At 34.9% G+C, this 24,769-nt stretch overlaps 2 protein-coding genes across 3 annotated transcripts in view; one reads left to right on the top strand and one right to left on the bottom strand.

Moving 5' to 3' along the window:
- Window positions 1-15,174, top strand: part of LOC102808969 (ankyrin and armadillo repeat-containing protein-like) — a 43,538-nt gene extending 28,364 nt beyond the window's left edge. Inside the window, exons 8-20 of one of the 2 annotated variants that reach the window (XM_085501176.1) lie at window positions 1,275-1,483; window positions 2,089-2,193; window positions 2,551-2,964; window positions 3,896-3,913; window positions 5,064-5,305; window positions 6,196-6,352; window positions 6,783-6,944; window positions 7,639-7,868; window positions 8,469-8,627; window positions 10,909-11,026; window positions 11,489-11,795; window positions 12,019-12,080; window positions 13,100-15,174. In XM_085501176.1, the coding sequence (XP_085357302.1) occupies window positions 1,275-1,483; window positions 2,089-2,193; window positions 2,551-2,964; window positions 3,896-3,913; window positions 5,064-5,305; window positions 6,196-6,352; window positions 6,783-6,944; window positions 7,639-7,868; window positions 8,469-8,627; window positions 10,909-11,026; window positions 11,489-11,795; window positions 12,019-12,080; window positions 13,100-13,350 (2,434 nt within the window). In that variant the 3' untranslated portion in view covers window positions 13,351-15,174. The remainder of the gene's footprint in view (window positions 1-1,274; window positions 1,484-2,088; window positions 2,194-2,550; window positions 2,965-3,895; window positions 3,914-5,063; window positions 5,306-6,195; window positions 6,353-6,782; window positions 6,945-7,638; window positions 7,869-8,468; window positions 8,628-10,908; window positions 11,027-11,488; window positions 11,796-12,018; window positions 12,081-13,099) is intronic. The other variant, XM_085501177.1, reaches the window with a different exon arrangement.
- Window positions 15,175-15,422: 248 nt separating this feature from the next.
- LOC100366519 (tRNA N6-adenosine threonylcarbamoyltransferase, mitochondrial-like) lies at window positions 15,423-21,656 on the bottom strand. Its single transcript, XM_002737205.3, has 8 exons — window positions 21,257-21,656; window positions 20,205-20,304; window positions 18,932-19,089; window positions 18,383-18,512; window positions 17,522-17,726; window positions 16,747-16,892; window positions 16,227-16,429; window positions 15,423-15,774 (listed from the first exon to the last, which is right to left on the bottom strand). The coding sequence occupies exons 1-8, from the start codon at window positions 21,649-21,651 to the stop codon at window positions 15,687-15,689; spliced, it is 1,425 nt and encodes a 474-aa protein (XP_002737251.1). The 5' UTR covers window positions 21,652-21,656; the 3' UTR covers window positions 15,423-15,686.
- Between the last annotated feature and the right edge of the window lie 3,113 nt (window positions 21,657-24,769).

The raw sequence follows: 24,769 nt of genomic DNA, 5'->3' as shown, positions 1-24,769 counted from the left end.
CTTGATCTATAATCCAAAGCATTATCAGCTTATTAAAATCCTCTTAACCATATATTGGTGATCCAGATCTATCCAGATTTTAATATAGTAGATTTTAAAGGAAAAAAGAGGATTATGAATTGTAATTGCAAAATTAGTAATTTATTCACGGTAATGTTAAAGTCAGATTCCTCATCATCGTTAATATTTCTTAATGTGTATATAAAAGGGTAAAGCAATTTGGGTGTAACTTACAACCATCATACGGAACTTAAGTTATGACTTGCAAAAGCACATCACAATGCACATTTCCTTACCAAAAATTCACTGTATTTTTAAATTAAAAAATATATTTACTGTACCGTAATTGTAAACATTAAAAAATACAAAAAATAGTTTTTGCTGTACAAGCGCATGTCCAATAGATGCGCATATAAATCAACAGCTTCATAAGCGTGAATAAAGCAAATAATTTGGAGCATACTTTTTTTGAGTATATCATATAATTTTTAAATTTTTTTTTTTTTTTTATAAGTAACTGAAGCCGAAGTATTATTTAAGTGTACTTAAAATTATGCTTTGAGTGTATTTTTAAGTATAATTTTCAGCACAGTTTTTTGGTAATGGTTTATTACCACTGATTCGTATCATAGTACATTACAATCATGCACTGTATCAGCAAAGCATCGTCACCATAATTGTCACAATTTCCAAGTATAGTAGTTAACCAGTAGCACTACTGATGAGTTAACAGTTACTAATATGAATAATTCTTTTTTTTTTATTAATCACATTTCTCCTTATGAAACTTATACTATTACTTCTTAACTTCTGTCTGCTTATTTCACTTTAAAAGTGTGCCAAAGTTTTATAATGACAGTGAACACTGTTTACTCTGAAATTCAAAGAGCTGTGTGTTGGTGTGCTTCTCACTAAAGTTGACACTTGTATATATTAAAGTTCCATAAAACCCTTGGCAAGATATTTTCCCAATATTCCATTATATCCTTTCGACCCCTGAAAATAATTGCACGTATTCCTATTTTTATAGATTAAATTTTAAGGTTTGTATTAAAATTAAAAAAAAAAATGTTGATTCAGTTATTTTTCGTTTTCTTATGTTGATATATGCAAATGAATGGAAACTTGTTGATAATCACGCTGACTAACCGTACATGGCACTCTGTTTTCAGAGTTTACAGACTGAACCTCCATATACCGATTGACTCATTCTAACAAAGTATTTATTTTTAATTAATAACCTTTACATATATCTTTACTCAAACGTAATTTAGTTTGCGGCAAACTCCGCTCTTACTCGCGGCGAGTAGCGGTGCATTAGACTGCGTCAAGACTTTGATTCACTTGGGTGTGATTATAAAGAAACGTGATATGGAGGGAAATAATATGGTTCATTTAGCAGCTTTGAGATTCCACACTAATGTTTTGGAATATTTTATTGAATGGGATCATCCCGATGTCCAAGTATGGCATACACTTGTCAGTAAGTATCTTATTAATTTACTGTTTATGTATGTAGTGTACACAGTACTTGATTAGATCACATGCATTAAACAAATCATAGTGGTTAAAACATTTTTAATTGGAGTTTTAATTAAAATCTTCATTCTATGGTGAAAATTAACTCCTGTATGACCTAAAGTTCTACTATGAGTGTTAATACTACGGGTAGAAATTTCTCATTGATATATTCAAAATGAGTTTATTGTTCTATATAAAAAAATTAATATATTGCTGGTCAGCATGCTCACGATCAAATAGTGTGGGTCGATCTTATTGTTTTTCGCTTACTTTGCCGCTGTACAATAATGATTTGATAATCCTGCAAAATTCGTGCCCTGAAAAAAAAAAAACATTGACCAGAAATATTTCTTTATTTGCGACCCCTCACTGAAACAAATCAAAATATTCGACCGTGTATTAATTTTGTAACAACAACAAATGTTTGGATATATTTTTATGATTTTGGTGGGCTTTGATTTAAGAAGGCCAGCAACTGGAGAGTCTTTTCAAATATGGAGCTACATATATTTGATGTGAATTGTACATTACAGTGCTGACGATTTATTTGTGGTTCTTTGCCCTTAGCTATGATGGCATCAAATGATTTGAAGAAGATAGACAGCTCTGTCAGATCTTTAGAAATATTATCAACAGTCAGACAAGGACACTGGAAGTCAATCCTAGATGCAGGTGAGTTAAACATGTTCTAATTTTATCATTTGCTTGAAACCAGAAAATATATTATAACCCTTTTTTTTTAAATTAAATTTTTTTTAACCAATTTGCCTGTTTTTATATATTGTTCTATGATTGTTTTCATAATTTTGGACCAAATTTTTATAATATCTTATCGGCCAAAGACCTTAATCAAATTTTGGTTGAAATATAGACAATATTATGTGAATGGTGAAGAACAATTAACTTTGGCAGTCAAAGGGTTAATACTATTATGGTCATTCTTGTTAAACTGTGTCTACTGAAATTGTTTTGTTACTCATTTGCTTGAAATTTTAATTTACCAGTGATTTTTTTTTTTTTTAATTCTAGGTGGTATACCTGCCCTAGTGAATATCCTAAAATTGGAAAACGAGGAACTACAATCCTTAGCTGCATCTGTCATATGTAACATATCTGAACGACAGGAAATCAGAATTGCCTTATCAGAGGCTAAGGCTATACCTATCCTCATCCAATTACTCGGCTCGCCATTGGACGATATCCAATCCAGAGCGGCAATAATCTTGTCGGATTTAGCATGTGTGATGGATAACCAAACCGAGATATCTGCACAGAATGGGATACCAGCGATGATCTATCTTTTAGATTCTGAGTTAGAGGAAGTCTTGGTCAATGCAGTGAATGCGATCCGTGTTCTATGTACTAATCATGACGGCAACCAAACTCTAATTGCAGAAAATGGCGGCATTGATCCTTTAGTGGAGTTTTTAACCATTGAGTCACGTAAGTTTTTATGTTGATATACATCCTATGCATAATTTTTTGTGTTGATTTATTTTATAAAAGAAGATAGCAAAGAAAACTTTCTAATGGTTCAGCACGTGTTTTAACCAATTATTCATTGGTTTTCGCAAAAATACTAGAAAAAAGAAGTCTCTACTTTAGTGTCTCTTACATTACATTATCAACAAATTATTGTGTATATTGTCATCTCTGAGTTTGACATAAATTCTTGTCACATCCTTGCTTACAATGATTATTTTGTTGTTTGTTTATTCAATACTGACTTTACATCTTGTTTATAATATCAACTTTCTTGTTTATATATGGACATTATATTTGCCATGTGTTGGGGCGAGATGCAAATAATCGGTGTTTTTGCTCATACGGTAGTTGAATTGTCTAGTTAGACATCAAAATGTTTTCCATAATTATCATTCCATTTGATGTATTATTTCTGTGCAGCAATAGCTTTGATGTTTAGTTTAGTTTTAGCATATTTCTATTATATCATATTTAACCTTTCTGACATTATGATCAGTAATTGGTTTAGAACCGACCTATCACAACTTTAGTTTTGGGTCATGTGATACTTGAGAACCTCGTGGTTCTGACATTATTATTATTATTTTTTGTTGTTTCAAGCCGATGTCAATATTTCCCGTTTCGTAATTCAATAAATGTCAATCCTAACATCGACTCGTAGTGGCTATACTCGGAGCCAAATCACAGCCACACCATGCTTCACTAATGCTGACACCTTTAATTCCTAAAATAAAAGATTAAGCCATATAATCCTGTTCAAATTGCATCAACACCAGAACTACACATTTTCCAATTAATACATAAACACAAAATATCTCAATGATTGGTGATAACATTTCATAACGTTTATTTGTTATGTTTTCTTTTCTCCAATGGACCATCTTTATAGAACCGGACAGTCATCCAGGTATACCAATTGCTAGCAGTGTCCCAGTAATTTCTGTCTTGAAAACTTTCTTTACAGTTGATTTGCCGTGATTTCTTCACTTTCAGTGTGATGTGACTTTCACTTCAGGTTTCAATTTCTCTGTGGCTAATTGAAATTTTTCATTATGTGTTATCGAAGAATTGGAATGTCATATTGTTAACAATGGTGCCGGGTATTCCATATAACATGGGAGTTAAACAAAAAATCTCCTGCATGACATCAGTATTAAATGGGTTAATAAATGGGCATAGTACCAATGTCATGGACATCATCCGGATCTGATTAATATTTATTTTTATTAATCTCCTCATCGTACTCCTGAAAGGAATAAAACAAAATAATTACATTTTGAATAATACAGTAAATTAATACAGTAATACAGTAAAAGTAATAACTTAATGATGTGTTTGGTTTGGGAATACTGCATTTGCTCTATTAGCAGCGTAACTCCAACAGTGAGGTTCTTACAAGCGAAACACAATGCATCAAATTTATTCTGGGACTTTATGTATAAAGCACAGTCACTTCTAATAGAGCAAATACGTTATATAGCTAATTGCATGCACTCTGAATTGTTGATTTCTTTCCTGTTCTCAAGTTTATTTGTAGTTTGCCTCTCGAAAACTGAGGGGATTGGGTGGCAGATTTTTGTGAAAAAATCATTTCTTGTGGGTAAAGAAAAAAACAAAATGGCATGCTTATGTGAATCAAATATTTGCAGAAAAACAAATTTCACTGCCCATATAAAATATTGATATTATAGTATAAATATTGCTCAGATTTGTTAGTAATCAGTAATTGTGTCTAAAAGTTATAAGATATTATGAATTACATGTAATAATGGGAAACAAGGTGATTAAGCTAAAATGTATTACATGGCAAAATGAACATTATTGAATAGTAAACACTATAAACACACACCTTACTGTTGGTTTGTGCTTTGCATGCTGTGTGTGTTTACTATAACTCTAAAAATGTTTACTTTGTCATGCGTCCATGTACATTGGCTAAAGTGGGAATAGTCCAATATTTATAATATCCGTTTTCTATAAAACTATCATATTTGTTTTCATGCTTTTTTCATTCTTTCAACCATATTTAATTAATAATGATATTTTTAACTAAACAGACATCTTGCAAGCAGCGGCCGCATCTGGTCTTGCTGCACTTTGTGCTGGTCATCGGGAAAATCAAGACCGAATAGTGACCCATGGAGCTGTTGGGCCACTGGTGCAACTTTTGAAATGTCGTAATGTTACCGTGCAGGTTAAAGCGGCCAGCGCATTGGAAGCATTGGCTGAGAACAATCCTGATAGTCAAGCCGCCATTTTGAAACTCAACGCTCCTAAACCACTCATTAAACTACTGAAGGTATTTACTACTGTAAAATAATTTATTTTAGCTGGAATTAATTTTTGCTAATAAACTTTTTGGGTGTTTGTATGGAGGTTATTTTCGCTAATTTTTGATGAGTTGAATATAAATTATAGAAAATAAGGTATATTCGCTGGATTCTATTTTTACTCAATTACCCCTTCAGCAAAAATAGCGAAAAATAATTCTAAGTAAAAATAAAGTACTTTACAGTAACTATCCGATTTTTATGTCATTGTATGAAAATAATTTTTAAAAATATAGTTTTTTTTTGTGTCTTCTCAAAAACTACTAGTCTTATTAGTTTTATAATACTGTGGAATACTTTATTTTCGCTGGAATTAATTTTCGTTGAAAAGGTATTTTGGGCGTTTTGCTTGGAATATATTTTCACTGATTTTTGACAAGATTAATGTAAAATATAGGAAAAAGTGTATATTCGCTGGATTTTATTTTCACGGAATCATCCCTTCAGCGAAAATAGCGAAAATAAATTCCAAGCGAAAATAAAGTATTCTACAGTACTGTAAAGGGGGTAATTATTCACTGGGTTTTAATTTAGCTTATTTCCCTGACTGGAAAAATGCGCTAAATTAAAACACAGTGAATATGTAAAATTTAGCATAGAACACATTATCTAAATGACGAAACCGTGAATTTAAAACCCACTGAATATGCCTGAAATGGTAAATCAGTGAAATTTAAACCCAGTGAAAATTAGTCATTTTACAGTATAAAATAAACATGAGGCTTGAACACCCGCCCCACAATTACGAGGAGTAAACATATTTCCATCTCAACTAGTGTATTCTTTAAGTGGTCTGATGTTTATAGATACGTTGGTTTTTGACTATCACTGTAATGGGTTGATAAATTGTATAATGTAGGTATGGACGCAGGAAGTGAAAGAACAAGGTGCATGTACTCTATGGGCTTTAGCTGGGCATACAACCAGACAACAGAAAATGATTGCTGAACGAATCGGTATAAACCAGTTAATAGACATGCTGTTGTTGCTTAAATCTGAAAAACTACAATATGTAGGTGAGTATTTAGACGATAAACCTTATGTTCGTAAAACTTTGTATGTCTCAGTTCACATAATTCAGATTTACATTATGCCTTTCTTCAAAATTTACCATCATGTGTACCGCATATTACTAAGTGTGGAAATACCCCCAAAACACTTTCTCATTTGTCTCATTAGATGTTTTGACACCATTATGACTTTTGTTTTTACGTTCAATTTCATCCGTAATGCTTGATCTCACAGTATGTTCATATTAAAACTTACAAATGTGTAAGTTATAAATAAAAACACACACATTTCCTCTTTAAAAATAGATATGTGTAATTTTCTGCTTTCAGTAAATTTTCCCCAAGAGTGCGAACACATTTTAATACCACAGATGTGCAGCTTACTGCTTCCATTGTCCACAATCTGACATATCTGATATATTTGTTTTACCTCCAGGGGGCATGGCGATGATAGCGTTGTGTAGAACTGACATCATTAATCAGAACAGAATCAAAGAAGAGAATGGTATAAGTCCACTTGTAAGATTACTAAGATCACACAAGACATCACAGAGAGTTCTTTTAACTATTATTAGAAGTCTTGGCACGCTCTGTGTGGGTATGTACCTCTTGGTTTTGTATGTTTAATATAAGCATGCTTGAAGAGCTTTTTAAAAGCACTGATCTGCAATCCCTGGGATTACACCAGTGCATCATGGGTAATGAAATTTGAATCTCGCCCATAGTTTGCTATGTATACAAGCGTTATCAGAGGCGTTATGCTGATGTGCTAACATCTTACATACACCATTGTCTGCCGTAAAAGAATGTACCGCATTGTCCGAAAAAAATTGGATAAACTTTTTGATTTGAACAAACTTGTGATTGATCATCATTTTGGCTGTTTAAAACACGTACACCTCATCATCTTTTAGATGAGAATCTTGCCAAACTAAAAACCGAACTTTAAAATCGTATTCTATAAATATTCATGATTGTATGCACACATATTACGCATCTGCCGTGCACGTACATTTCTGTAAGGGATTCATTATGATTATCAAAAAGAGCCATTTAATGAAGGAATCTGACTGGTACATGATCGAAGTATTATTCGCATAATGAAAACTGGTTGCCATTGTTTTTCTACTAGGAGATGGTTTAATGAAATCAGCTTCAACTATCACATGTTCATGGATGTTTCGAACCATTACTAGAAAAGTGAAAGCAAATTTCAATGTTGAATTAGTTTTACACAATAGCAACTGTGCTATAAAGTTCTCATTATTTATTCATCTTCTGGTTTCTTTCAGGTGTAGCACATCGAAATAATAAAGTCACTCAAATGAAGATAGCAGAGGAGAATGCTATCTCAACACTGGTCAATTTGATGGTAACTTCAGACAATGAAATGGTCAAAGTGGAGGTTGCTATCTCATTGGCCTGTATCATACTGGGAAATAAGGAAAACCAAAGGCTGCTCATAGAAGAACCGTCATTTACATTTAGTTTTCTGTTAGATCTTTTCAAATCAAGGGATGAGGTGAGACTGATATAACTTGTAAGGTATAGATTGAGCTATTGCATAATGATTTCTGCATGGCTGGCACTTGTGTAAACTGCTAAGCTGCCTTCTACCTCTATGTTGAAAATTGTGATATCAGAAGATGATTTTTTGTATATAACCTTATGCCCTAAATGGACAGTACCACCTTGTAATAGGTCTTATGCGTGACTTGTATAAGGTCACACATCCTGGTACTTTCTAGACTTACAATTTCTTGATTATGTTCCATCAAAATTGTCAGCAGTAGTCATTGAAAAACTCTTTGAAACACTGAAGTTAACTTTCGTAACATTTCACACACAAAAACATGCATAATTTTTTACAAATTTGGATCAAAACCTGTAGATTATAAAAACTTTGTTCTTTTGGTCCAAAATTAATATGAAATTACTGAAAAATACATGAAATTGTGTAAAGTATTTTACCAAAATTTTGGAGGGAAAAATTATGGCATACATGTAGTATAATATTAGAGATTATTTCTGTTTGAGGTCAAAATTACAAATTACCAGGATGTACATGTATGACCTTTTTAGATCAACATGTGATGTTGCGTCTTCTAAATATTTTTTCTAGATTGTGAGATTGAAGGCAGGAACAGCGTTAGCAACATTTGCATTTAACAACACAACTCAGCAGTACGCTATCCGAGAGGCAGGTGGTATTAGAATGTCATCATTTGAACCATTTCTTAATGCAGAAAATGAATCCTACCAAGCTAACGCTGCATTTCAGGTGAGCATATTTATCACATTCAACATGTTTTACTTGTCTTTCTTGACCCCCTGAACTGCCACTGTGTTTATACCAGTCCCAGCTGACCCCTGAACTGCCACTATGTTTATACTGGTCCCAGCTGACCCCTGAACTGCCATCATGTTTATACTGGTCTCAGCTGACCCCTGAACTGCCACTATGTTTATACTGGTCCCAGCTGACCCCTGAACTGCCATCATGTTTATACTGGTCTCAGCTGACCCCTGAACTGCCACTATGTTTATACTGGTCCCAGCTGACCCCTGAACTGCCACTATGTTTATACTGGTCCCAGCTGACCCCTGAACTGCCACTATGTTTATACCAGTCCCAGCTGACCCCTGAACTGCCACCATGTTCATGCTTGTCCCAGCTGACCTCTGAACTGCCATCATGTTTATACCAGTCCCAGCTGACCCCTGAACTGCCACTATGTTTATACCAGTCCCAGCGGACCCCTGAACTGCCACAATGTTTATACCAGTTCCAGCTGACCCCTGAACTGCCACTATGTTTATACCAGTCCCAGCTGACCCCTGAACTGCCATCATGTTTATACTGGTCTCAGCTGACTCCTGAACTGCCACTGTTTATACTGGTCTCAGCTGACCCCTGAACTGCCACTATGTTTATACTGGTCCCAGCTGACCTTTGAACTGCCACCATGTTTCATGTTTATACTGGTCCCAGCTGACCCCTGAACTGCCACTATGTGTATACCGGTCCCAGCTGATCCCTGAACTGCCACTATGTTTATACCAGTCCCAGCTAACCCCTGAACTGCCACTATGTTTATACTGGTCCCAGCTGACCCCTGAACTGCCACTATGTTTATACCAGTCCCAGCTGACCCCTGAACTGCCACTATGTTTATACCAGTCCCAGCTGACCCCTGAACTGCCACTATGTTTATACTGGTTCCAGCTGACCCCTGAACTGCCACTATGTTTATACCAGTCCCAGCTGACCCCTGAACTGCCACCATGTTCATGCTTGTCCCAGCTGACCTCTGAACTGCCATCATGTTTATACCAGTCCCAGCTGACCCCTGAACTGCCACTATGTTTATACCAGTCCCAGCTGACCCCTGAACTGCCACTATGTTTATACTGGTCCCAGCGGACCCCTGAACTGCCACAATGTTTATACCAGTTCCAGCTGACCCCTGAACTGCCACTATGTTTATACCAGTCCCAGCTGACCCCTGAACTGCCATCATGTTTATACTGGTCTCAGCTGACTCCTGAACTGCCACTGTTTATACTGGTCTCAGCTGACCCCTGAACTGCCACTATGTTTATACTGGTCCCAGCTGACCTTTGAACTGCCACCATGTTTCATGTTTATACTGGTCGCAGCTGACCCCTGAACTGCCACTATGTTTATACCGGTCCCAGCAGATCCCTGAACTACCACTATGTTTATACCAGTCCCAGCTAACCCCTGAACTGCCACTATGTTTATACTGGTCCCAGCTGACCCCTGAACTGCCACTATGTTTATACCAGTCCCAGCTGACCCCTGAACTGCCACTATGTTTATACCAGTCCCAGCTGACCCCTGAACTGCCACTATGTTTATACTGGTTCCAGCTGACCCCTGAACTGCCACTATGTTTATACCAGTCCCAGCTGACCCCTGAACTGCCACCATGTTCATGCTTGTCCCAGCTGACCTCTGAACTGCCATCATGTTTATACCAGTCCCAGCTGACCCCTGAACTGCCACTATGTTTATACCAGTCCCAGCTGACCCCTAGTACCCCTGAACTGCCACTATGTTTATACCAGTCCAAGCTAAACTTTAACTGCTAGTATATTTACTTTTTTTCTATCTGACCTGATCTAACCTGACCTAGGCTGCCATCATTTTAACCCATTCTTTACAGACCTCTGAGATGTCACATTGTTTATTTCTCTCTGAACTTGCTACCACCATGTATCCTAGCTGACCTTCCATAAAGTTTACTGACTTCTGACCTCATTTACTTATTCCCAGCTAAACTTCCATGTTTACCATCAGAGTAACTGCCGACTTTCCAGTGTTTTTTGATCTACATCTAACCTGTGATCTATCACTGATTTATCTCTTTAACCGTACTAATTTTACTGATCCCCAGCTTACCTCTGACCTTGTTTACTTATTCCAAGTTAGCTGCAGGGCATGACTCAACATTAAAATTCAAGCCTAATTAAGTTCATTCTATTTAGGAAAATAGTCTGAAAGTATCCAGTTACATGTAATTTTGTTTTCTGTTCAGATCGTCGTACTAGCCAGAGTTATCGTTGACAGAGACCAAGTAACGCTATCAGCTGAAGGTGTGACTAGATTGGTAATGCTCTTACAATCTGGTGATGAAAATACAATCATTCTGTCAGGTAAAGTGCTGTATACAAAATTTATTCATGACTGTATCAGAGACTACAAGTGAAAAATTAAACAGGTGCCTTCTTTAAAGTTGTTGCATGAATACATATTGGTGACAATCTAGTTTCAAATTTATGAAAGGAAATATAAATAAAATTCACTATTAATGCCATATTTTGATTTTCGTAAACATTTTTTTACTTTTTTTCATGAGAATCATCTTCCATATAGAAAGTAATTTGTAGTAATTAATAATCACAAATATTATATGAAAAGTTATACCAAACCTATAAAAACTTGTTTATTACAAAAATCTTGCAATTAACATATGCTGAATATCAACTTCAATTTCAAACTTTTCTATAACTATGTAGGTTTTTTAAATTAGAGAAACAATTTTGACCTAATAAATTTACATCAAAGAGTTATGTTTACTCATTTGCTCTTTCTTCTAATCAATCTTCTTTTTCCAGGGAGATTGTTATCCAGCTTAGCCCATACCAGAGCTGGTATAACAGATGCAATGGTGACAGTCGGAGCAGTGGAAGTCCTAATGGAACATTTGAAATGTGACAATGAGACCGTGCAAGCAGCGGCTGCAGTGGCATTAGGCTATATCTCGTTCAATCGTACAGCTCATCGATTGATGCTGATGGCGTGTCGAGCTGAACCTCAGTTGTATCAATTACTCATGGATAATCTCGGCAAGGATTCTAAAATATGTATTGATTTTACCGAGGAGTTTCGAAGACAAAAGTGTATTGGCCTGCCATCACAAAGGTCAGTGACGTCCTGTAATTAATTTAGATGTTCATGCAGCAACAATCTTATATTGATACAGCAATGCAAGTAGCACGATATTCTTCTTTTGTCGTCTATGAATTGTATTTGTAATCTGATTCATCTCTTGATGTTTCAATGTCAATCATTGCTATTGTGATTAGAATTTCACAATATTAGAATTAATCACAATAATCCACTAATTCCTTATTTTTTTTCATAGCCTTGAAATCAATGGTGGACCACCAGTGATACCCCCCAGACCAGAAACATCACTTTCAAGAAGTGAGTACTATCACAAAAATTACTTAAGGATGTAGTAGAGGTTATTGTTATTGCAATTGCATTGTACATTTTTGCAGTAACATATTCTTTGAATCCCATCAAGTTATATATTTTTAGAAAGCTTCTTTTTCAAATAATATAAATAAATAAATATTCCAACAAAAAAATGTGATCACTGTGCAAATAGAGAGGTGTTATCTTTGAAGAAATCGAAATAAGTCCACAGAAATGATGTTCGCGGTACTTAGAGATACTATAAAAGGTTTGAATTCAATTTCCTAGTTTAATAGTCTACTGTTGAGTGACCTAGATTTTGACCTCATAACACTTTTTTAAAACATCGTCAACGTTGCTTTGAAATATGATACCCTGTGTCAGTGTTCACAAAGGGGAGAGTTGTGTCGTATTTTCTAAAGTCAAAGTGGTAGACAAACTTTCTTTGCCAAATTTCATTAGCATCTATCAGAGAATACCTATGCCAAAAATCACAGTCGTGGAGAAGGTTGGAGTCGAGATCAACTCTCTAGACTAAACCCAAATACCGATGTTTTCTTATGCGTGAAAAATTGCAAAAAACACACACTGTATCTCAGATTTACTAAAAATGTATTACCCTCTTAAACCATTGCTACAATTGTTTTTTCTAGTTGAATACATGCTTTATATATTCTTTATAAAAAAAGTAAATTTGATATTTTCAAAGAAAAAAGCCTCTACTACATCCTTAATAATGAAGGCTAATGTCATGACATGACCTGTCTGTCTGATTGTTTTTATGAATGTGTACAAATATTGTTACACAACAAGAAGCCAAAATGTCATGGAAATAGTCAAAATTTACAATTTTACAAATGTTGTATATTATGAGGTTATTGCGAGAAGACTTTGAAGGCGATATTTACATGTTTATAGCCAACTATAATAGATGGATTAAAAATACAGAAAATAATGCAGCTGATTAGTAAGTGATTGTTAACCAGAGTGTTTATTTGACGCTTTATATTTGATTCTATCAATAGTGGGAATACGTAGGAGACCCAAGACATCAATGAGTATACAAGAAAGGAACATCCATAGAGAAGAATTGAACAGAGCCCAGTCAGCGCCAGCTTTGACTCAAGCGCAGCGAGCGGTATCAGCGCGATCCATACTAGCAAAACACAGCAGTAGATATGCACAACAGAGTAACATGCCGTCGTTAAACATGGATGGTAAGAGAGTGATTCACAGAAAACATGCAGAGAATAAACCGCTGTGGAATGAAATTTAATTGTATCATAGTATTCTGTTCTTTGCATATAAATTATAATTATATATAATTTAATTATAAATTATAATTATGCAATGTTTAAAAATCATGTGATACAGCTTACTGTATTAGGGATTTTGAAATTAATAGAATGTGATTTCACATTGCAGCTAAAACTTATTATATAATTCCTTGATTGTAAAAAGATTAGTTTCTATAAAAAATATTGTGTTTTTGTTTGTCCTCATGGCATGCACACATTTTTTATGTCATTTTAAACAATTTAGAGACATTAAATTATTAAACGATTGATCAGAGCTCTTCATATTTCCTTATCCATAAGCCAAATTTTATGTTTTCATCTTCTTTTTTTTTTTGAGATTGACTGCATTACAGTGCACGTGTGCAGACTATGGTAGTTGGGTCTCACATTTTTCTAAATTTTTACAACCACAAATACTGGTGACTTTAAATTTTGGTTAAGAATATTTTTTCTGTAAAAGTTGAAACATTAATTGTCACCATGTAAGTTGAAGTTAGATATGGAAATATAATTAATTGTAAATATTTTTTTTTTGTAAATAAGAGAAGTAACTGTAACATATTCATGTTAGAGAACATATTATATGTACATTTGAGATTCTTTGTTTATTTTATATAATATAGTTTTGACATGTTGTGCCAGTTTGTCTGATGGTGCTTTTTTGTTTTTATTTTTTGTTTTTATTTTTTGTTCGCATATAAATTTGCATCAATGTTTCAATAGTAACTACAGTAACATGCATCAAAAAGAAAGTAATGTACCGATATTTGGTGATATAATATATATTGATAGAATCAAGACTTATTTTCAATTTTACTTACAAAGAATCAAAACTTGAAGATTTTTAACTGTCATGTAGATTCCAAAATTAAATTATTCTAATTATTGAAAGCAGTTGATATGTTAGGTCCACTAGAACCAGTGTGAATGGGCACCATAATTTTATACTGTTAGTAACATTAATTTATTAAGACATTATTAAATTTGCTATTTTCACTGATAAGTGGAATATGTTAAATTATTAAAATTTATTATTTCACTGGTATTTCAAAATAATGAAATTTAAATCCTAGCAAATTTAATGCTTTGTAATTCTGTATATATGATTACAATGTAATTTAAAATAAGGTGTCAGTATAGGGTGGTGGTCATGACATGTTTATTTCAGAACCAAAGAATAATGTTTTCAAATTGTAGCTAGTTCTACTCATTTTGGAGTACTGGTATCCAATGCCCAAACATGCCATGGATACTGTAAATTGCTTTAAATTAGTAAAAATTGTGAAATTTGTAGCAGCGAACATTTTTTCAACATTCTGTCTTCACGAATGCAATAAATTCATCAACCTGTGTCAATTTCCAGTGGCGAAATTAAACTGTTTACAGTACATTTGATTGATTCAATTACGACGATTATATTGTATATATTAGACATGTCACTTTCAAAGTTTAAGAATGAGACAATGCTAGACAGGCAGGTCTTTTGTTAGTGGTAAGCTGTCTATTTTATAAATAATTATCACTATCTGTGTACATATTAAGTACATTATTATGTAATTTTTATGTTTTGGGGAGAGTGTAAATTTTATTTGGGGCTAAATTTTGGAAATAATGTTAAAACAATTGGTCACATAATTGTACAAATCACTGTTGTAAATATTTTGAAACTTGGATTGAAGAAAACCTGATTGGTAAAAGTTATTTTCATGTGTGAAAAATTTGCCTTTTTATTAAGACATAACTCTGTGTCAGTGATGCAAAGCTTTAGTGTTGGCGAAATAAATGAATTTTTGCACCTCTTAGTTGGTCCAATTATCATTACCACTAGATTTGATCAAAACAAGGCCAGTGAAGATTGAGAATCAGTATTAGCAGTTCCAGTGCCCTGATGTCTTGTTTATTCATACAATATTTTTGCAGAATAGAAAATGAGAACCTTGCATTACCTCTGAATGTAGGTGGTTCACACCTGAACCATTCATGCTGCAATCAAACTATAACAAGAGAATGATGTTTCAGTCGATATCACTTAATCATACATAGATAGACCTGAATGATACAAATAAAATTTTAATTCAACTCTTTAAACCTCACATGATTGCTACATCTACTATTTGATCTGGTATACGGTACACATCTTTCGTGAGCCATATTAAAATACGATACAGCAATTTTTTGTTTTTTGGAAAGTGCTCTTTAGTGTTTGATCTGATTTTGAACATTTTGTTATTTCAATCCACATTAACAGAATACTGCTTTTTTGTGTGTGATTCTGATCACAGGTAAAGTTCTCTAGAAACTTGACACCCATATCTCAATAACATTTCTTCCAGAACTGTATACTTGGTACTGTAATTTGCTCGGCTTTTACCTGATCAGAAATGTCTTCTCCCAGGGGGTACCTGTTATTAATGAGAATGGAAATCATTTAATAAATTTGTCTATCAAACATAACAGAATCTGGTATTCTGTAAAGCAAAGTATCATACACTCCCAGGAACAAAAACGGAGGTTGACCTAAATGTTGTAGTTTTATTTCAAAGTCAGCAAATATTTTTTGATCGACAATCAATATATAAAAATTGAGTCATAGTCCAAATGACCATGATCAGCCCATTGTTATCAAATTCCCCCCAAAAAATGAACTGACAATACACATGTGTAATACTGTAAATGCATTAATTGTTAACTGAGTTTTAATTCTCGTAAAATCCACTAGATTAAATATGAATAGTGAAATTAAATTGCAGTGAAAATTAATGTCTTGAACAAAATGAATCCAGGTACCGTCACAGACAGACGTACTGGAACCAAATTAATATTCCCAGACTGAATTTCTGGTATAATAACTTACTTTGGTTCATATCTGATATTCTGTACTTCATTTGCAATACCAATGTTACGTTTTAGTCGCTCCATTCCAGTCCATGCAATCATAGTACCATTATCTGTACACAGCTTTGGTGGTGGACACAAGAATCTATAACCATATTCATTACAAACATACTGCATAGCATTTCGTATGTATCCATTGCTGGCGACGCCACCGGACAGAACCTGGAATAGAGTAGCCAATATTTATTTATCAAAATCAAAATTCCCACTGAGGAAAATTCTCCCAAAATTTCACTACAGTCATGGAAAATTTGAAGACGATGACATTTTTACTGTTTTTTACGTTAAGAGGTTGCAGTGACTTGACATTTAGTTCTTGAAGATGCCTTGTTTAATTATCAAATATAAAAAAATTGGGGAAACTAAAATTCCATAATTGACAAAATTAGTATGTATTACAAGGATAATATCAAACCCAAAAATTAATTGTATACATTCTTTCAATAACAACTAAATATAGGTCTTGCATCAAAACTTACCATGGTTTGGTGACAGGTATCAATTAAGCTATTCTCTTTGCAGTAAATCATGGCTCTGGCTATTTTTTTCACCAATTGATGAGTGACTTTAAACTGAAATGCTGCTGCAATGTCATTAATGTTACTAAGCTGAGCTGCTTGGACATCTGGAAGTGGAAATATTCAAAGATCAATATCTGATCAATCAGTGATAAAAGTCCACAACCAATAGTTAATTCACAGTCCCTACAAATAGACCATTTGCAGTTTCAATGACTCATATTTTGTCAGAGTAAGTCATTATTGACCACCATTTTTGTTCATCCTAGTTATTATCACTAATATTATCCTTCACACTAAAACTTAACAGATAAATGTTAGATTTAAATACCGCAAAATTCAGAAGTACCATACTTGCTCTATTAGAAGTGCATGTCAAATAGAATCACATATAAAACCTGCAGAATGATTTTATCGTCAGAATGGCACAGTTTCGTAAAAATTCGGTGCACAAATCTGTTCATGAATTTGACCATGTAATTGACCATGTAATTGACCATGGTAGAATACATAGATCTGATGGGCAAAGTGCCTGCAAATCTTAAACCCTATCAGAGCTTTTAACATATGAAGTAAAATTTGTGTGTCCTCCAATATGTTAACGTTTCATTCCCAAGGGACCTACCAGTAAGTACCCAAGTTTTGTCGTACTTGTATGCATGTTGGCAGCATTCAGCTTTGTAAACAAATCCAGTTGCCATTACATGGTGAGGATTTTGTTTTCTATATCACAAACCTTGAATTTTCTCTTCCTTGCTGATAAACTGGCTCACCATGGACTTAACACCGGAGAATGAAAATGTACAGTCCTTTGACTGTAAGTTTGGTGTGTAAGCTTTCATTACTTCTCTGTCTCCAGTCTGAGCAAGGTGTTCTATTGCCTGCCCACCACTCATACCAATGCACTGTGGGTGTTCATTCAGTTTCAGTTTTCGTGCTATCTAAAAAATCATGATACAATTAAACTGTCAATGCAAACCCCAACCCCTGTCGGCAGTCCTCGGGCCTAATGTAATTGTGTATTAATATTAAGTACGGCCGACTGTCGTCAGTCCTCGGGCCTAATGTAATTGTGTATTAATATTAAGTACGGCCGACTGTCGTCAGTCCTCGGGCCTAATGTAATTGTGTATTAATATTAGGTACGACCGACTGTTAACAGTCCTTGGGTCTAATGTAACTGTGTATTAATATTAGGTACGACCGACTGTCGACAGTCCTCAGGCCTAATGTAATTGTGTATTAATATTAGGTACGACCGACTGTCGACAGTCTACCCAACCCCCTACTTGTACTTTTTGGATACTACCGTAAGTGAAATACTAAGAGTATCAAATGTATATTTATCTATTAAACATCTTTGTATTACTAAGCATCATTGCTATAATTACGAATCTGGTTCAAGGCTTTCGTTGGTTCCATTATATGACCCACTCAGGAGTAAATATTCACCTGGTATGGTAGTGATTGCTGTGTGTTGAGATGTAATGCGTCTTCAGCTGCTCAGACTGTATAATGCTTCCTGAGTAATTGAGATGGTTTACAGATTGATTCATATGTGATTAATAATAACGAGTAAATATTTATTATTATGTACCTTATCATATGCCTCACCGGGGGCATCATCTTTAGTCTGTCCAAGTATAAGATAATTACCAAGATCTCTGGCTACAGCAATAATACAATGACCACCAGAGACTAGAAACACTAGGAATGGGAATTCTACTCTGTGGAAAAGAAAACAGAAACATGAGATTTGTACTGGACATGGCATCCAGGTTGCCTTTGAAATGTTAACATTGGCTGAGGAAATCTATCAAAACTGAGACCATCCGCTGCAAACAGTTGACTGGTTATATGAAATCACCCCCTTCCTATTGCAATTTTACACTAACACACCCAGTAATATGTACAAGATACTCAAAACTCATCTGTTGTCATTCTTTGCTATAATATAGTGAAAACATTTCCAATAGGAGGGGCATATTTATAAGATGGATACGCAACTGGTGTGATTGGCAAAGAAATCCTAATACAAAGCTACACGAATTGCGAGATCATCATAAACTACAAAACAATCGTACACTCCAAGAAATACTGAGGATACATCCGTGACTCTACACATGTGATGTGTTGTCATGGTTACCTCTCGACCATCCTGATTGTTAAAGCATGAGCTTCCATGTGATGTACTGGAATAAATGGTAAACCTGTCTTTTTAATTACATCTTTGGAATACTGTAATCCCACAGATAGACTTAGAGCAAGCCCAGGCATTATCGTCGTGGCAACTGCAGACAAGTCCTAGAATAGTCACATAGAATAAAAGTCAGTTTATTTCCAAAATGTAACCTCATTGTATGCATCATTTAATTCCTAGACAAACTTTAAAGCAACATAGTCAACAAATTTTGCCATTTTTAAAAAGCCGTCCAAAATGACATGGTTAATTGCTGAGTTAATAACCAGTACTGTACATGTAGTCTACAGGCCTGTAGCTGGGTACCTTAGAACTGTTGTCATGTGTGCATTTATAAAATAAACACAGGTAGTCAAATATTAATGAGGCATATGTCAATCCTATGTGTAAGTTTTTGAAATGGGACGGGGAAAAATATCACATCATCGTTGTCATGGTGAACTGATCAGGCAAGCAATCTTACTATGATATTTAATGCATCTTGCTTCATCTATTGGATACAGTGAAGAGATGAGCCACACAGGGATTGAAATAGAATTTTTTCTCTGCATGCACAGTGTGCATGTTGAATTTGAAATTCACCTGCACTAACTTGTTGTGAAATGCACCACTTTTAAAGTTTTAATAAAATTTACGGGTTCTCGATCAATGTGAATACGAAAGAATTTGCTTTTTTTTTTAGTTACCTTACAATATTTGTTGAACTTAATTTAGGCTTAGTGAACATAATGAGAAAATGTTGTGTTCATTGCTACATGCACAGCGTGCACATTATATTTTGAGTTTACTTGCACTAGCTAATAATCTATGTGCATAGTGCAGTGTGCACCAGAGTATTTCGACCCCTGGCCACATACATGTAACAGTACCTAAATGTTGTCTCTGAACATTTAACTTCAATATACTGTAGAATACTTTATTTTCGCTTGGAATTTATGTTCGCTATTTTCGCTGAAGGAATGATTCCGTGAACATAAAAACTAGCGAATATACTTCTTTCCCTATATTTCACATTCAACTCATCAAAAATCAGTGAAAATAAATTCCATAAAAAATGCCCAAAAAGCCTTTTCAGCGAAAATTAAATCCAGTTAAAATAAAGTATTTCCCAGTATACATTCATATGAGGGCATGGTGTAAATGATGAATTGTGAATCTAGTGTAAAAACTATTTTTCAATTCTTGCTACTGTACAGTGAATTTAATTATACTTACTAACCGTCCATTTTATGTTTGCTGCATCCATTGCATTTTGTACAACATGGTCTATATATTGTTCATGAAGTGCTTGCGCAACAGGCGGGATAATTCCACCATTTCTATTGAAAATCACATTTATACAATTACAATTTCTTTATTTACAAATTATTGTTATTACACATTTAAAGCAGCAATAGCTGTAATTATGAATCTTTTTTTCTTAAATTTTTATTTTTAATAAAACATTTCATGTGTCATTAGTGCAAATTCGAAACGTTCTACATTAAAGTGGGGGAGTTGTCACCTGCGCATGCGACAGATGGCCATAGCGTTTAATTGGAGTTTAATTAAACTCAGTACAATGCAATACAATGGAGAATTGCAATTTAATTAAGTTTAATTAAACAAGAGTTGAATTTCCCGTGACTGAACATAGAAATGTTTGCGAAGCTTAGGTTTAGTATCAAGGGAAGGTATGGTACAATTATATTAATATTAATATAAACTTAACTATACCTTCCCCCGATACTAAACCTAAGCTACGCAAAACGTATTAATAATCGAATTAACTATTAATATAAATTATGTTTTCCGAGGACTATGAAAAAGGTCCTCGGAAGGTGTGTATGTCCTCGGAAGTGCTATATATCTGTATTTTTGTCCTCGCAACATATAGCAATCCAATCGCACACACACACATTGTTTGGCAGAAAGGAGGTACTTTAATACAAAACTAGGCCTGACTACAACAGGGAAGTAAGAAATTACTGAAACTGATTCACAAAGCTGTTAAAAGTGTTACAATTCAGAAAAGGTGTGTGGGAATGGAAAAGTGGAGGGGGTTGAAAAATATAAAAGAGCCGGGTGAAAACAAAAATACTGAAGCAGACTGAGAATATGCTGCCACTAGGTGGCGCTATATACTGGTAGCTACAACAGAGATAAACTGAACAGGCAAATCTATACATAGAGCTTATGGTTCTAGACGTAAACATCCATGTTTTTACTTTAAATAACTTATATTGGCTTAATACTATTTCAACATCCACGGCGAGTAATTACACTACTTACTTTGAATGTATTTCTTTTTGTGAGTGCAAGCACTCGCCGACAATCGAGCCACATTCGTCGACAACAGCTGCGCCCGTTTCATCACAACTTGTTTCAATTCCTAAAACCAATCGCCGCCGCGTAGCTTCTTTTTTACTACTTTGATACGATCTCTTTGCTTGTGGAGTAGGGCCATCACGATCTTGGTGAACCTGTTGAGTCCGTATTATTCGCTGCAACGATAGCAACGGAGGGTATCGGCATAGTTCCACGTCACAGTGATGCCTTGAAATCGTGTGAAGGCCTCTATATTTCGAAAACGCCGAGAAAATATGTTGTTTGTAAAGGTTAATCACGTATTTTATGTGACTTTGGAAACGAAACAGATCACACGCCATACCACAGGGCGCAGCCATCTTTGATTTTTCGTGTAAAAAGCGCCACCAACCTAGTGAGGTATGCCAGTGGGATGTCTTTGTTTTTACTGATATACGAGCAAAAACATGATTGACTGAACTACAAATGTTGCATGGAGGGGAGGGGGTGATAAATCTACGTAAAGTTCACAAGAATAGCGAGACTTGTTTGGAAAGGTGGTCAAATTGATGTTAAAGTCTGTTAGAAATATCGTATTTTTTGTGAAATACCGCAATGGTAGTATTGCTGCAAAGCTTGTTAGGCGGAACGTTAGTTTGTGCATTCGGGGAGTTCTTTGATTAGACAGTAACGTTGTTTGAGAAACTCCATGAGAAAGATAAAAGGGTCTGAGTGAACCTCATATTTGATTTTAAAAAGCCAGCAAACTTGTTACAGAAATTCGTAGATTTTCCGACTACAGCCGAAATACTGCATGGATATGGCAAGTTGTTTACCAATACGCAGTTAGAAAAGTTGTTTGTATATTTATTTGGGAATGCAAAAATTTTGTCTGGAAGATCAATAAACAGCTCAATTTCTGTATCGACCGAAGCTGGACAATTGATAGGAAAAGGTTGAAACCGTGGTGTTGCTTGCTAAGGCAGAAAATGGGTTTAAAACATAGTCACTGGGAGGGCTGATAGGAGTTTTTTCTACACTACATTGGATATAAGGCACACTCTCATTGATAAATTGCTCTGCGTCGTGTTCGTTGTGGGGCCTATGTGACGTATACAACGCGTGTAAAATATATTGGTTCGAGTGTGACGCTTCCAGGATTGGACTACAAAAATGGTGACAGGTTCATGGAATTACTGACCAGAAATATTTTCACCTCTTACCAAGTCTGTTTTACAAACGGGACCTTGTCGTATATGTTCTTCTTTTATCGTGAATGCCTTGGTGGACCTTGGACCCCGTTGGTCTGCCACTGATCTGGTTAGTACAAACACATGTCCGATATAGGAGGTCTTTCCATACCAGGTCCCTTGTTTATTTTATTTTACTTGGAAATCAAACGGGTGTTGGCAGTGTTTATAAATTATATTCACACAATCTGACTAGTTACAAAGCAGGTCAATGATTCAACCGTGTTCGGTGCCGCGGGATTGCAATATAAGTCATAAAATAACTCGGTATTCATTCGCTATGAACAGTTTATTTCAAGACAATCTGGAGTGACATATAATATGCTACATCTATTATGTTGAACTTATTGCATGCACTATATTTGAATATGTTAAATACACACAAGAAATCAGTAGTGCATGGTATTGTGTATACATCATCTGTCCTTCTCTACCACGCGTATATAATATAGTAGAATATAAACTACTGTTTTCAGCTGAGATGGGACTCTCGTTGAGGTACACTTCTAATGAAGAAAATCGGTTGCTATAAATGGGATACAGATATATGACATGTTTGAAATAAATATATGTCATTTATAATATGTGGATATGACACTGGCTCATTTGATGCAACAATATACACTTCATCCATATATGTCAAAAGAACAGTCGACCTGATACCGAATTGATACATTAAAAGTATACTTAAGTGCTTGTAACAACGCAAAAAATAATTCCTCGGCCACTGTTGTTGATCAGGCATTATGTCATTTGCTAACTGTATGAATGCAGGACAGGATTCATATACCAGTGATGGAGTACAGTAACTATAAAGTTCATTGCACGTGCTGGTATCTTCTTCGTTAATATATGTACCATAGTTCTAACCTCCAGATAATTCAGGTAAGTAATATTAATAGTATGTCTGGTTTTCCTGTCTGGTTTTCTGAATTTCTCTTCGTGGCAAAATAATGGAGATCCCAATATGTGTCCAATATGGTGCAATATGCCCATAAGGCAATAACATAAGCATTCGACACTCAATAGGTCATGATATAGTCTCTAAGGTCCTTGAAGTAATTAATCCATCAATCATTACCCTGCTTCCTCATCACACTACACCAAGCCTCAATCCGTCGATTTGAAGTACTTTAATCATAGATAGAACTTTTTTTACCCCAGCAAAGTTAACAGCGTCATTCCATCTGAAAAGAGGTTACAAGAATTCATCAGTTTTAAGGTCAGATCTCAGAATTCTTGGAATACCTCCACTGTGCATTGTAGAGGTAGTAGTTTGCAATGATTCCTGGGTTGTTGTTGCGAGATCCATCAATGCTGTGTCCACCAATGGCACAATGTACTGCGATCCCAAATGGGTTGAGTTTATAGTGACCGTCAATGTGACAAATAAATTTGGTCCCGGTGCTACATGTGCCCATGTTTTGTGTGTCTCTCAATCCATCAAGATCAAGTATATTAAGTAGATCAAGAACTAAATCCCCGGTCACCATATTAAACCATATTTGAGTTTCAACCTTTCCACATGGCTGTATACTCAATACATTTACCACTGGCTTGTAGCTCTGTCTCGATAGCTGCATACAAAATGACAGAATGTCATGCAATCATACAGAGTTGAATGAACTGTTTTCTGAATTATTATTGTGATGAAATCCAATCCACTCCAGGAAGACATTTTCATGCATTATTCGGATGGACACTAGTGATGTCAGAATTCTTTGTAATATAAAGATTAAAAAAAGAAATATAAAAAACTAGAGAGTAAGAGAACTCTGAAGTGCGAATTATGAAGTGAGGAGTCAGGTGTGAGAAGTCGGAGTTTGGGAGTGGGGAGGAAGAAGTGGGACTTTCGGGGCAAACATAACATAAAATTGTATCTGTATAATTAAAACAGAGAGAAATCAAATTTCAGTCTGATTCAACACGACATAACATAATTTAATGATCAATAATATATCTATCGAACCTGAAAAAATTATAAATAATATCATTTTAGTAGAACCAACGTTCCTAGCATTTTCTCTAACCCGCATATCAGGGAAAAAATATGTCAATGTCCACCAAGTAGTGGAACCAATTGTAATGATGAGACTGATGTTCAATCTGTTTGAGTAGCAGTTTTTCACTTATATTTTACTCACAAGAATGAAGGAACTACCAAGGTATTGTCCCAAGGTAGATCATAATCAGGGGACTTTTCCCAAGCATGGAAGGTACTAACGTTAGTACCTTCCATGTCCCAAGG

The sequence above is a fragment of the Saccoglossus kowalevskii genome, chromosome 7, assembly GCF_978046115.1.
Source record: "Saccoglossus kowalevskii chromosome 7, keSacKowa6.1, whole genome shotgun sequence".
NCBI lineage: Eukaryota > Metazoa > Hemichordata > Enteropneusta > Harrimaniidae > Saccoglossus > Saccoglossus kowalevskii.
This window is presented reverse-complemented; position numbering and strand designations above follow the sequence as displayed.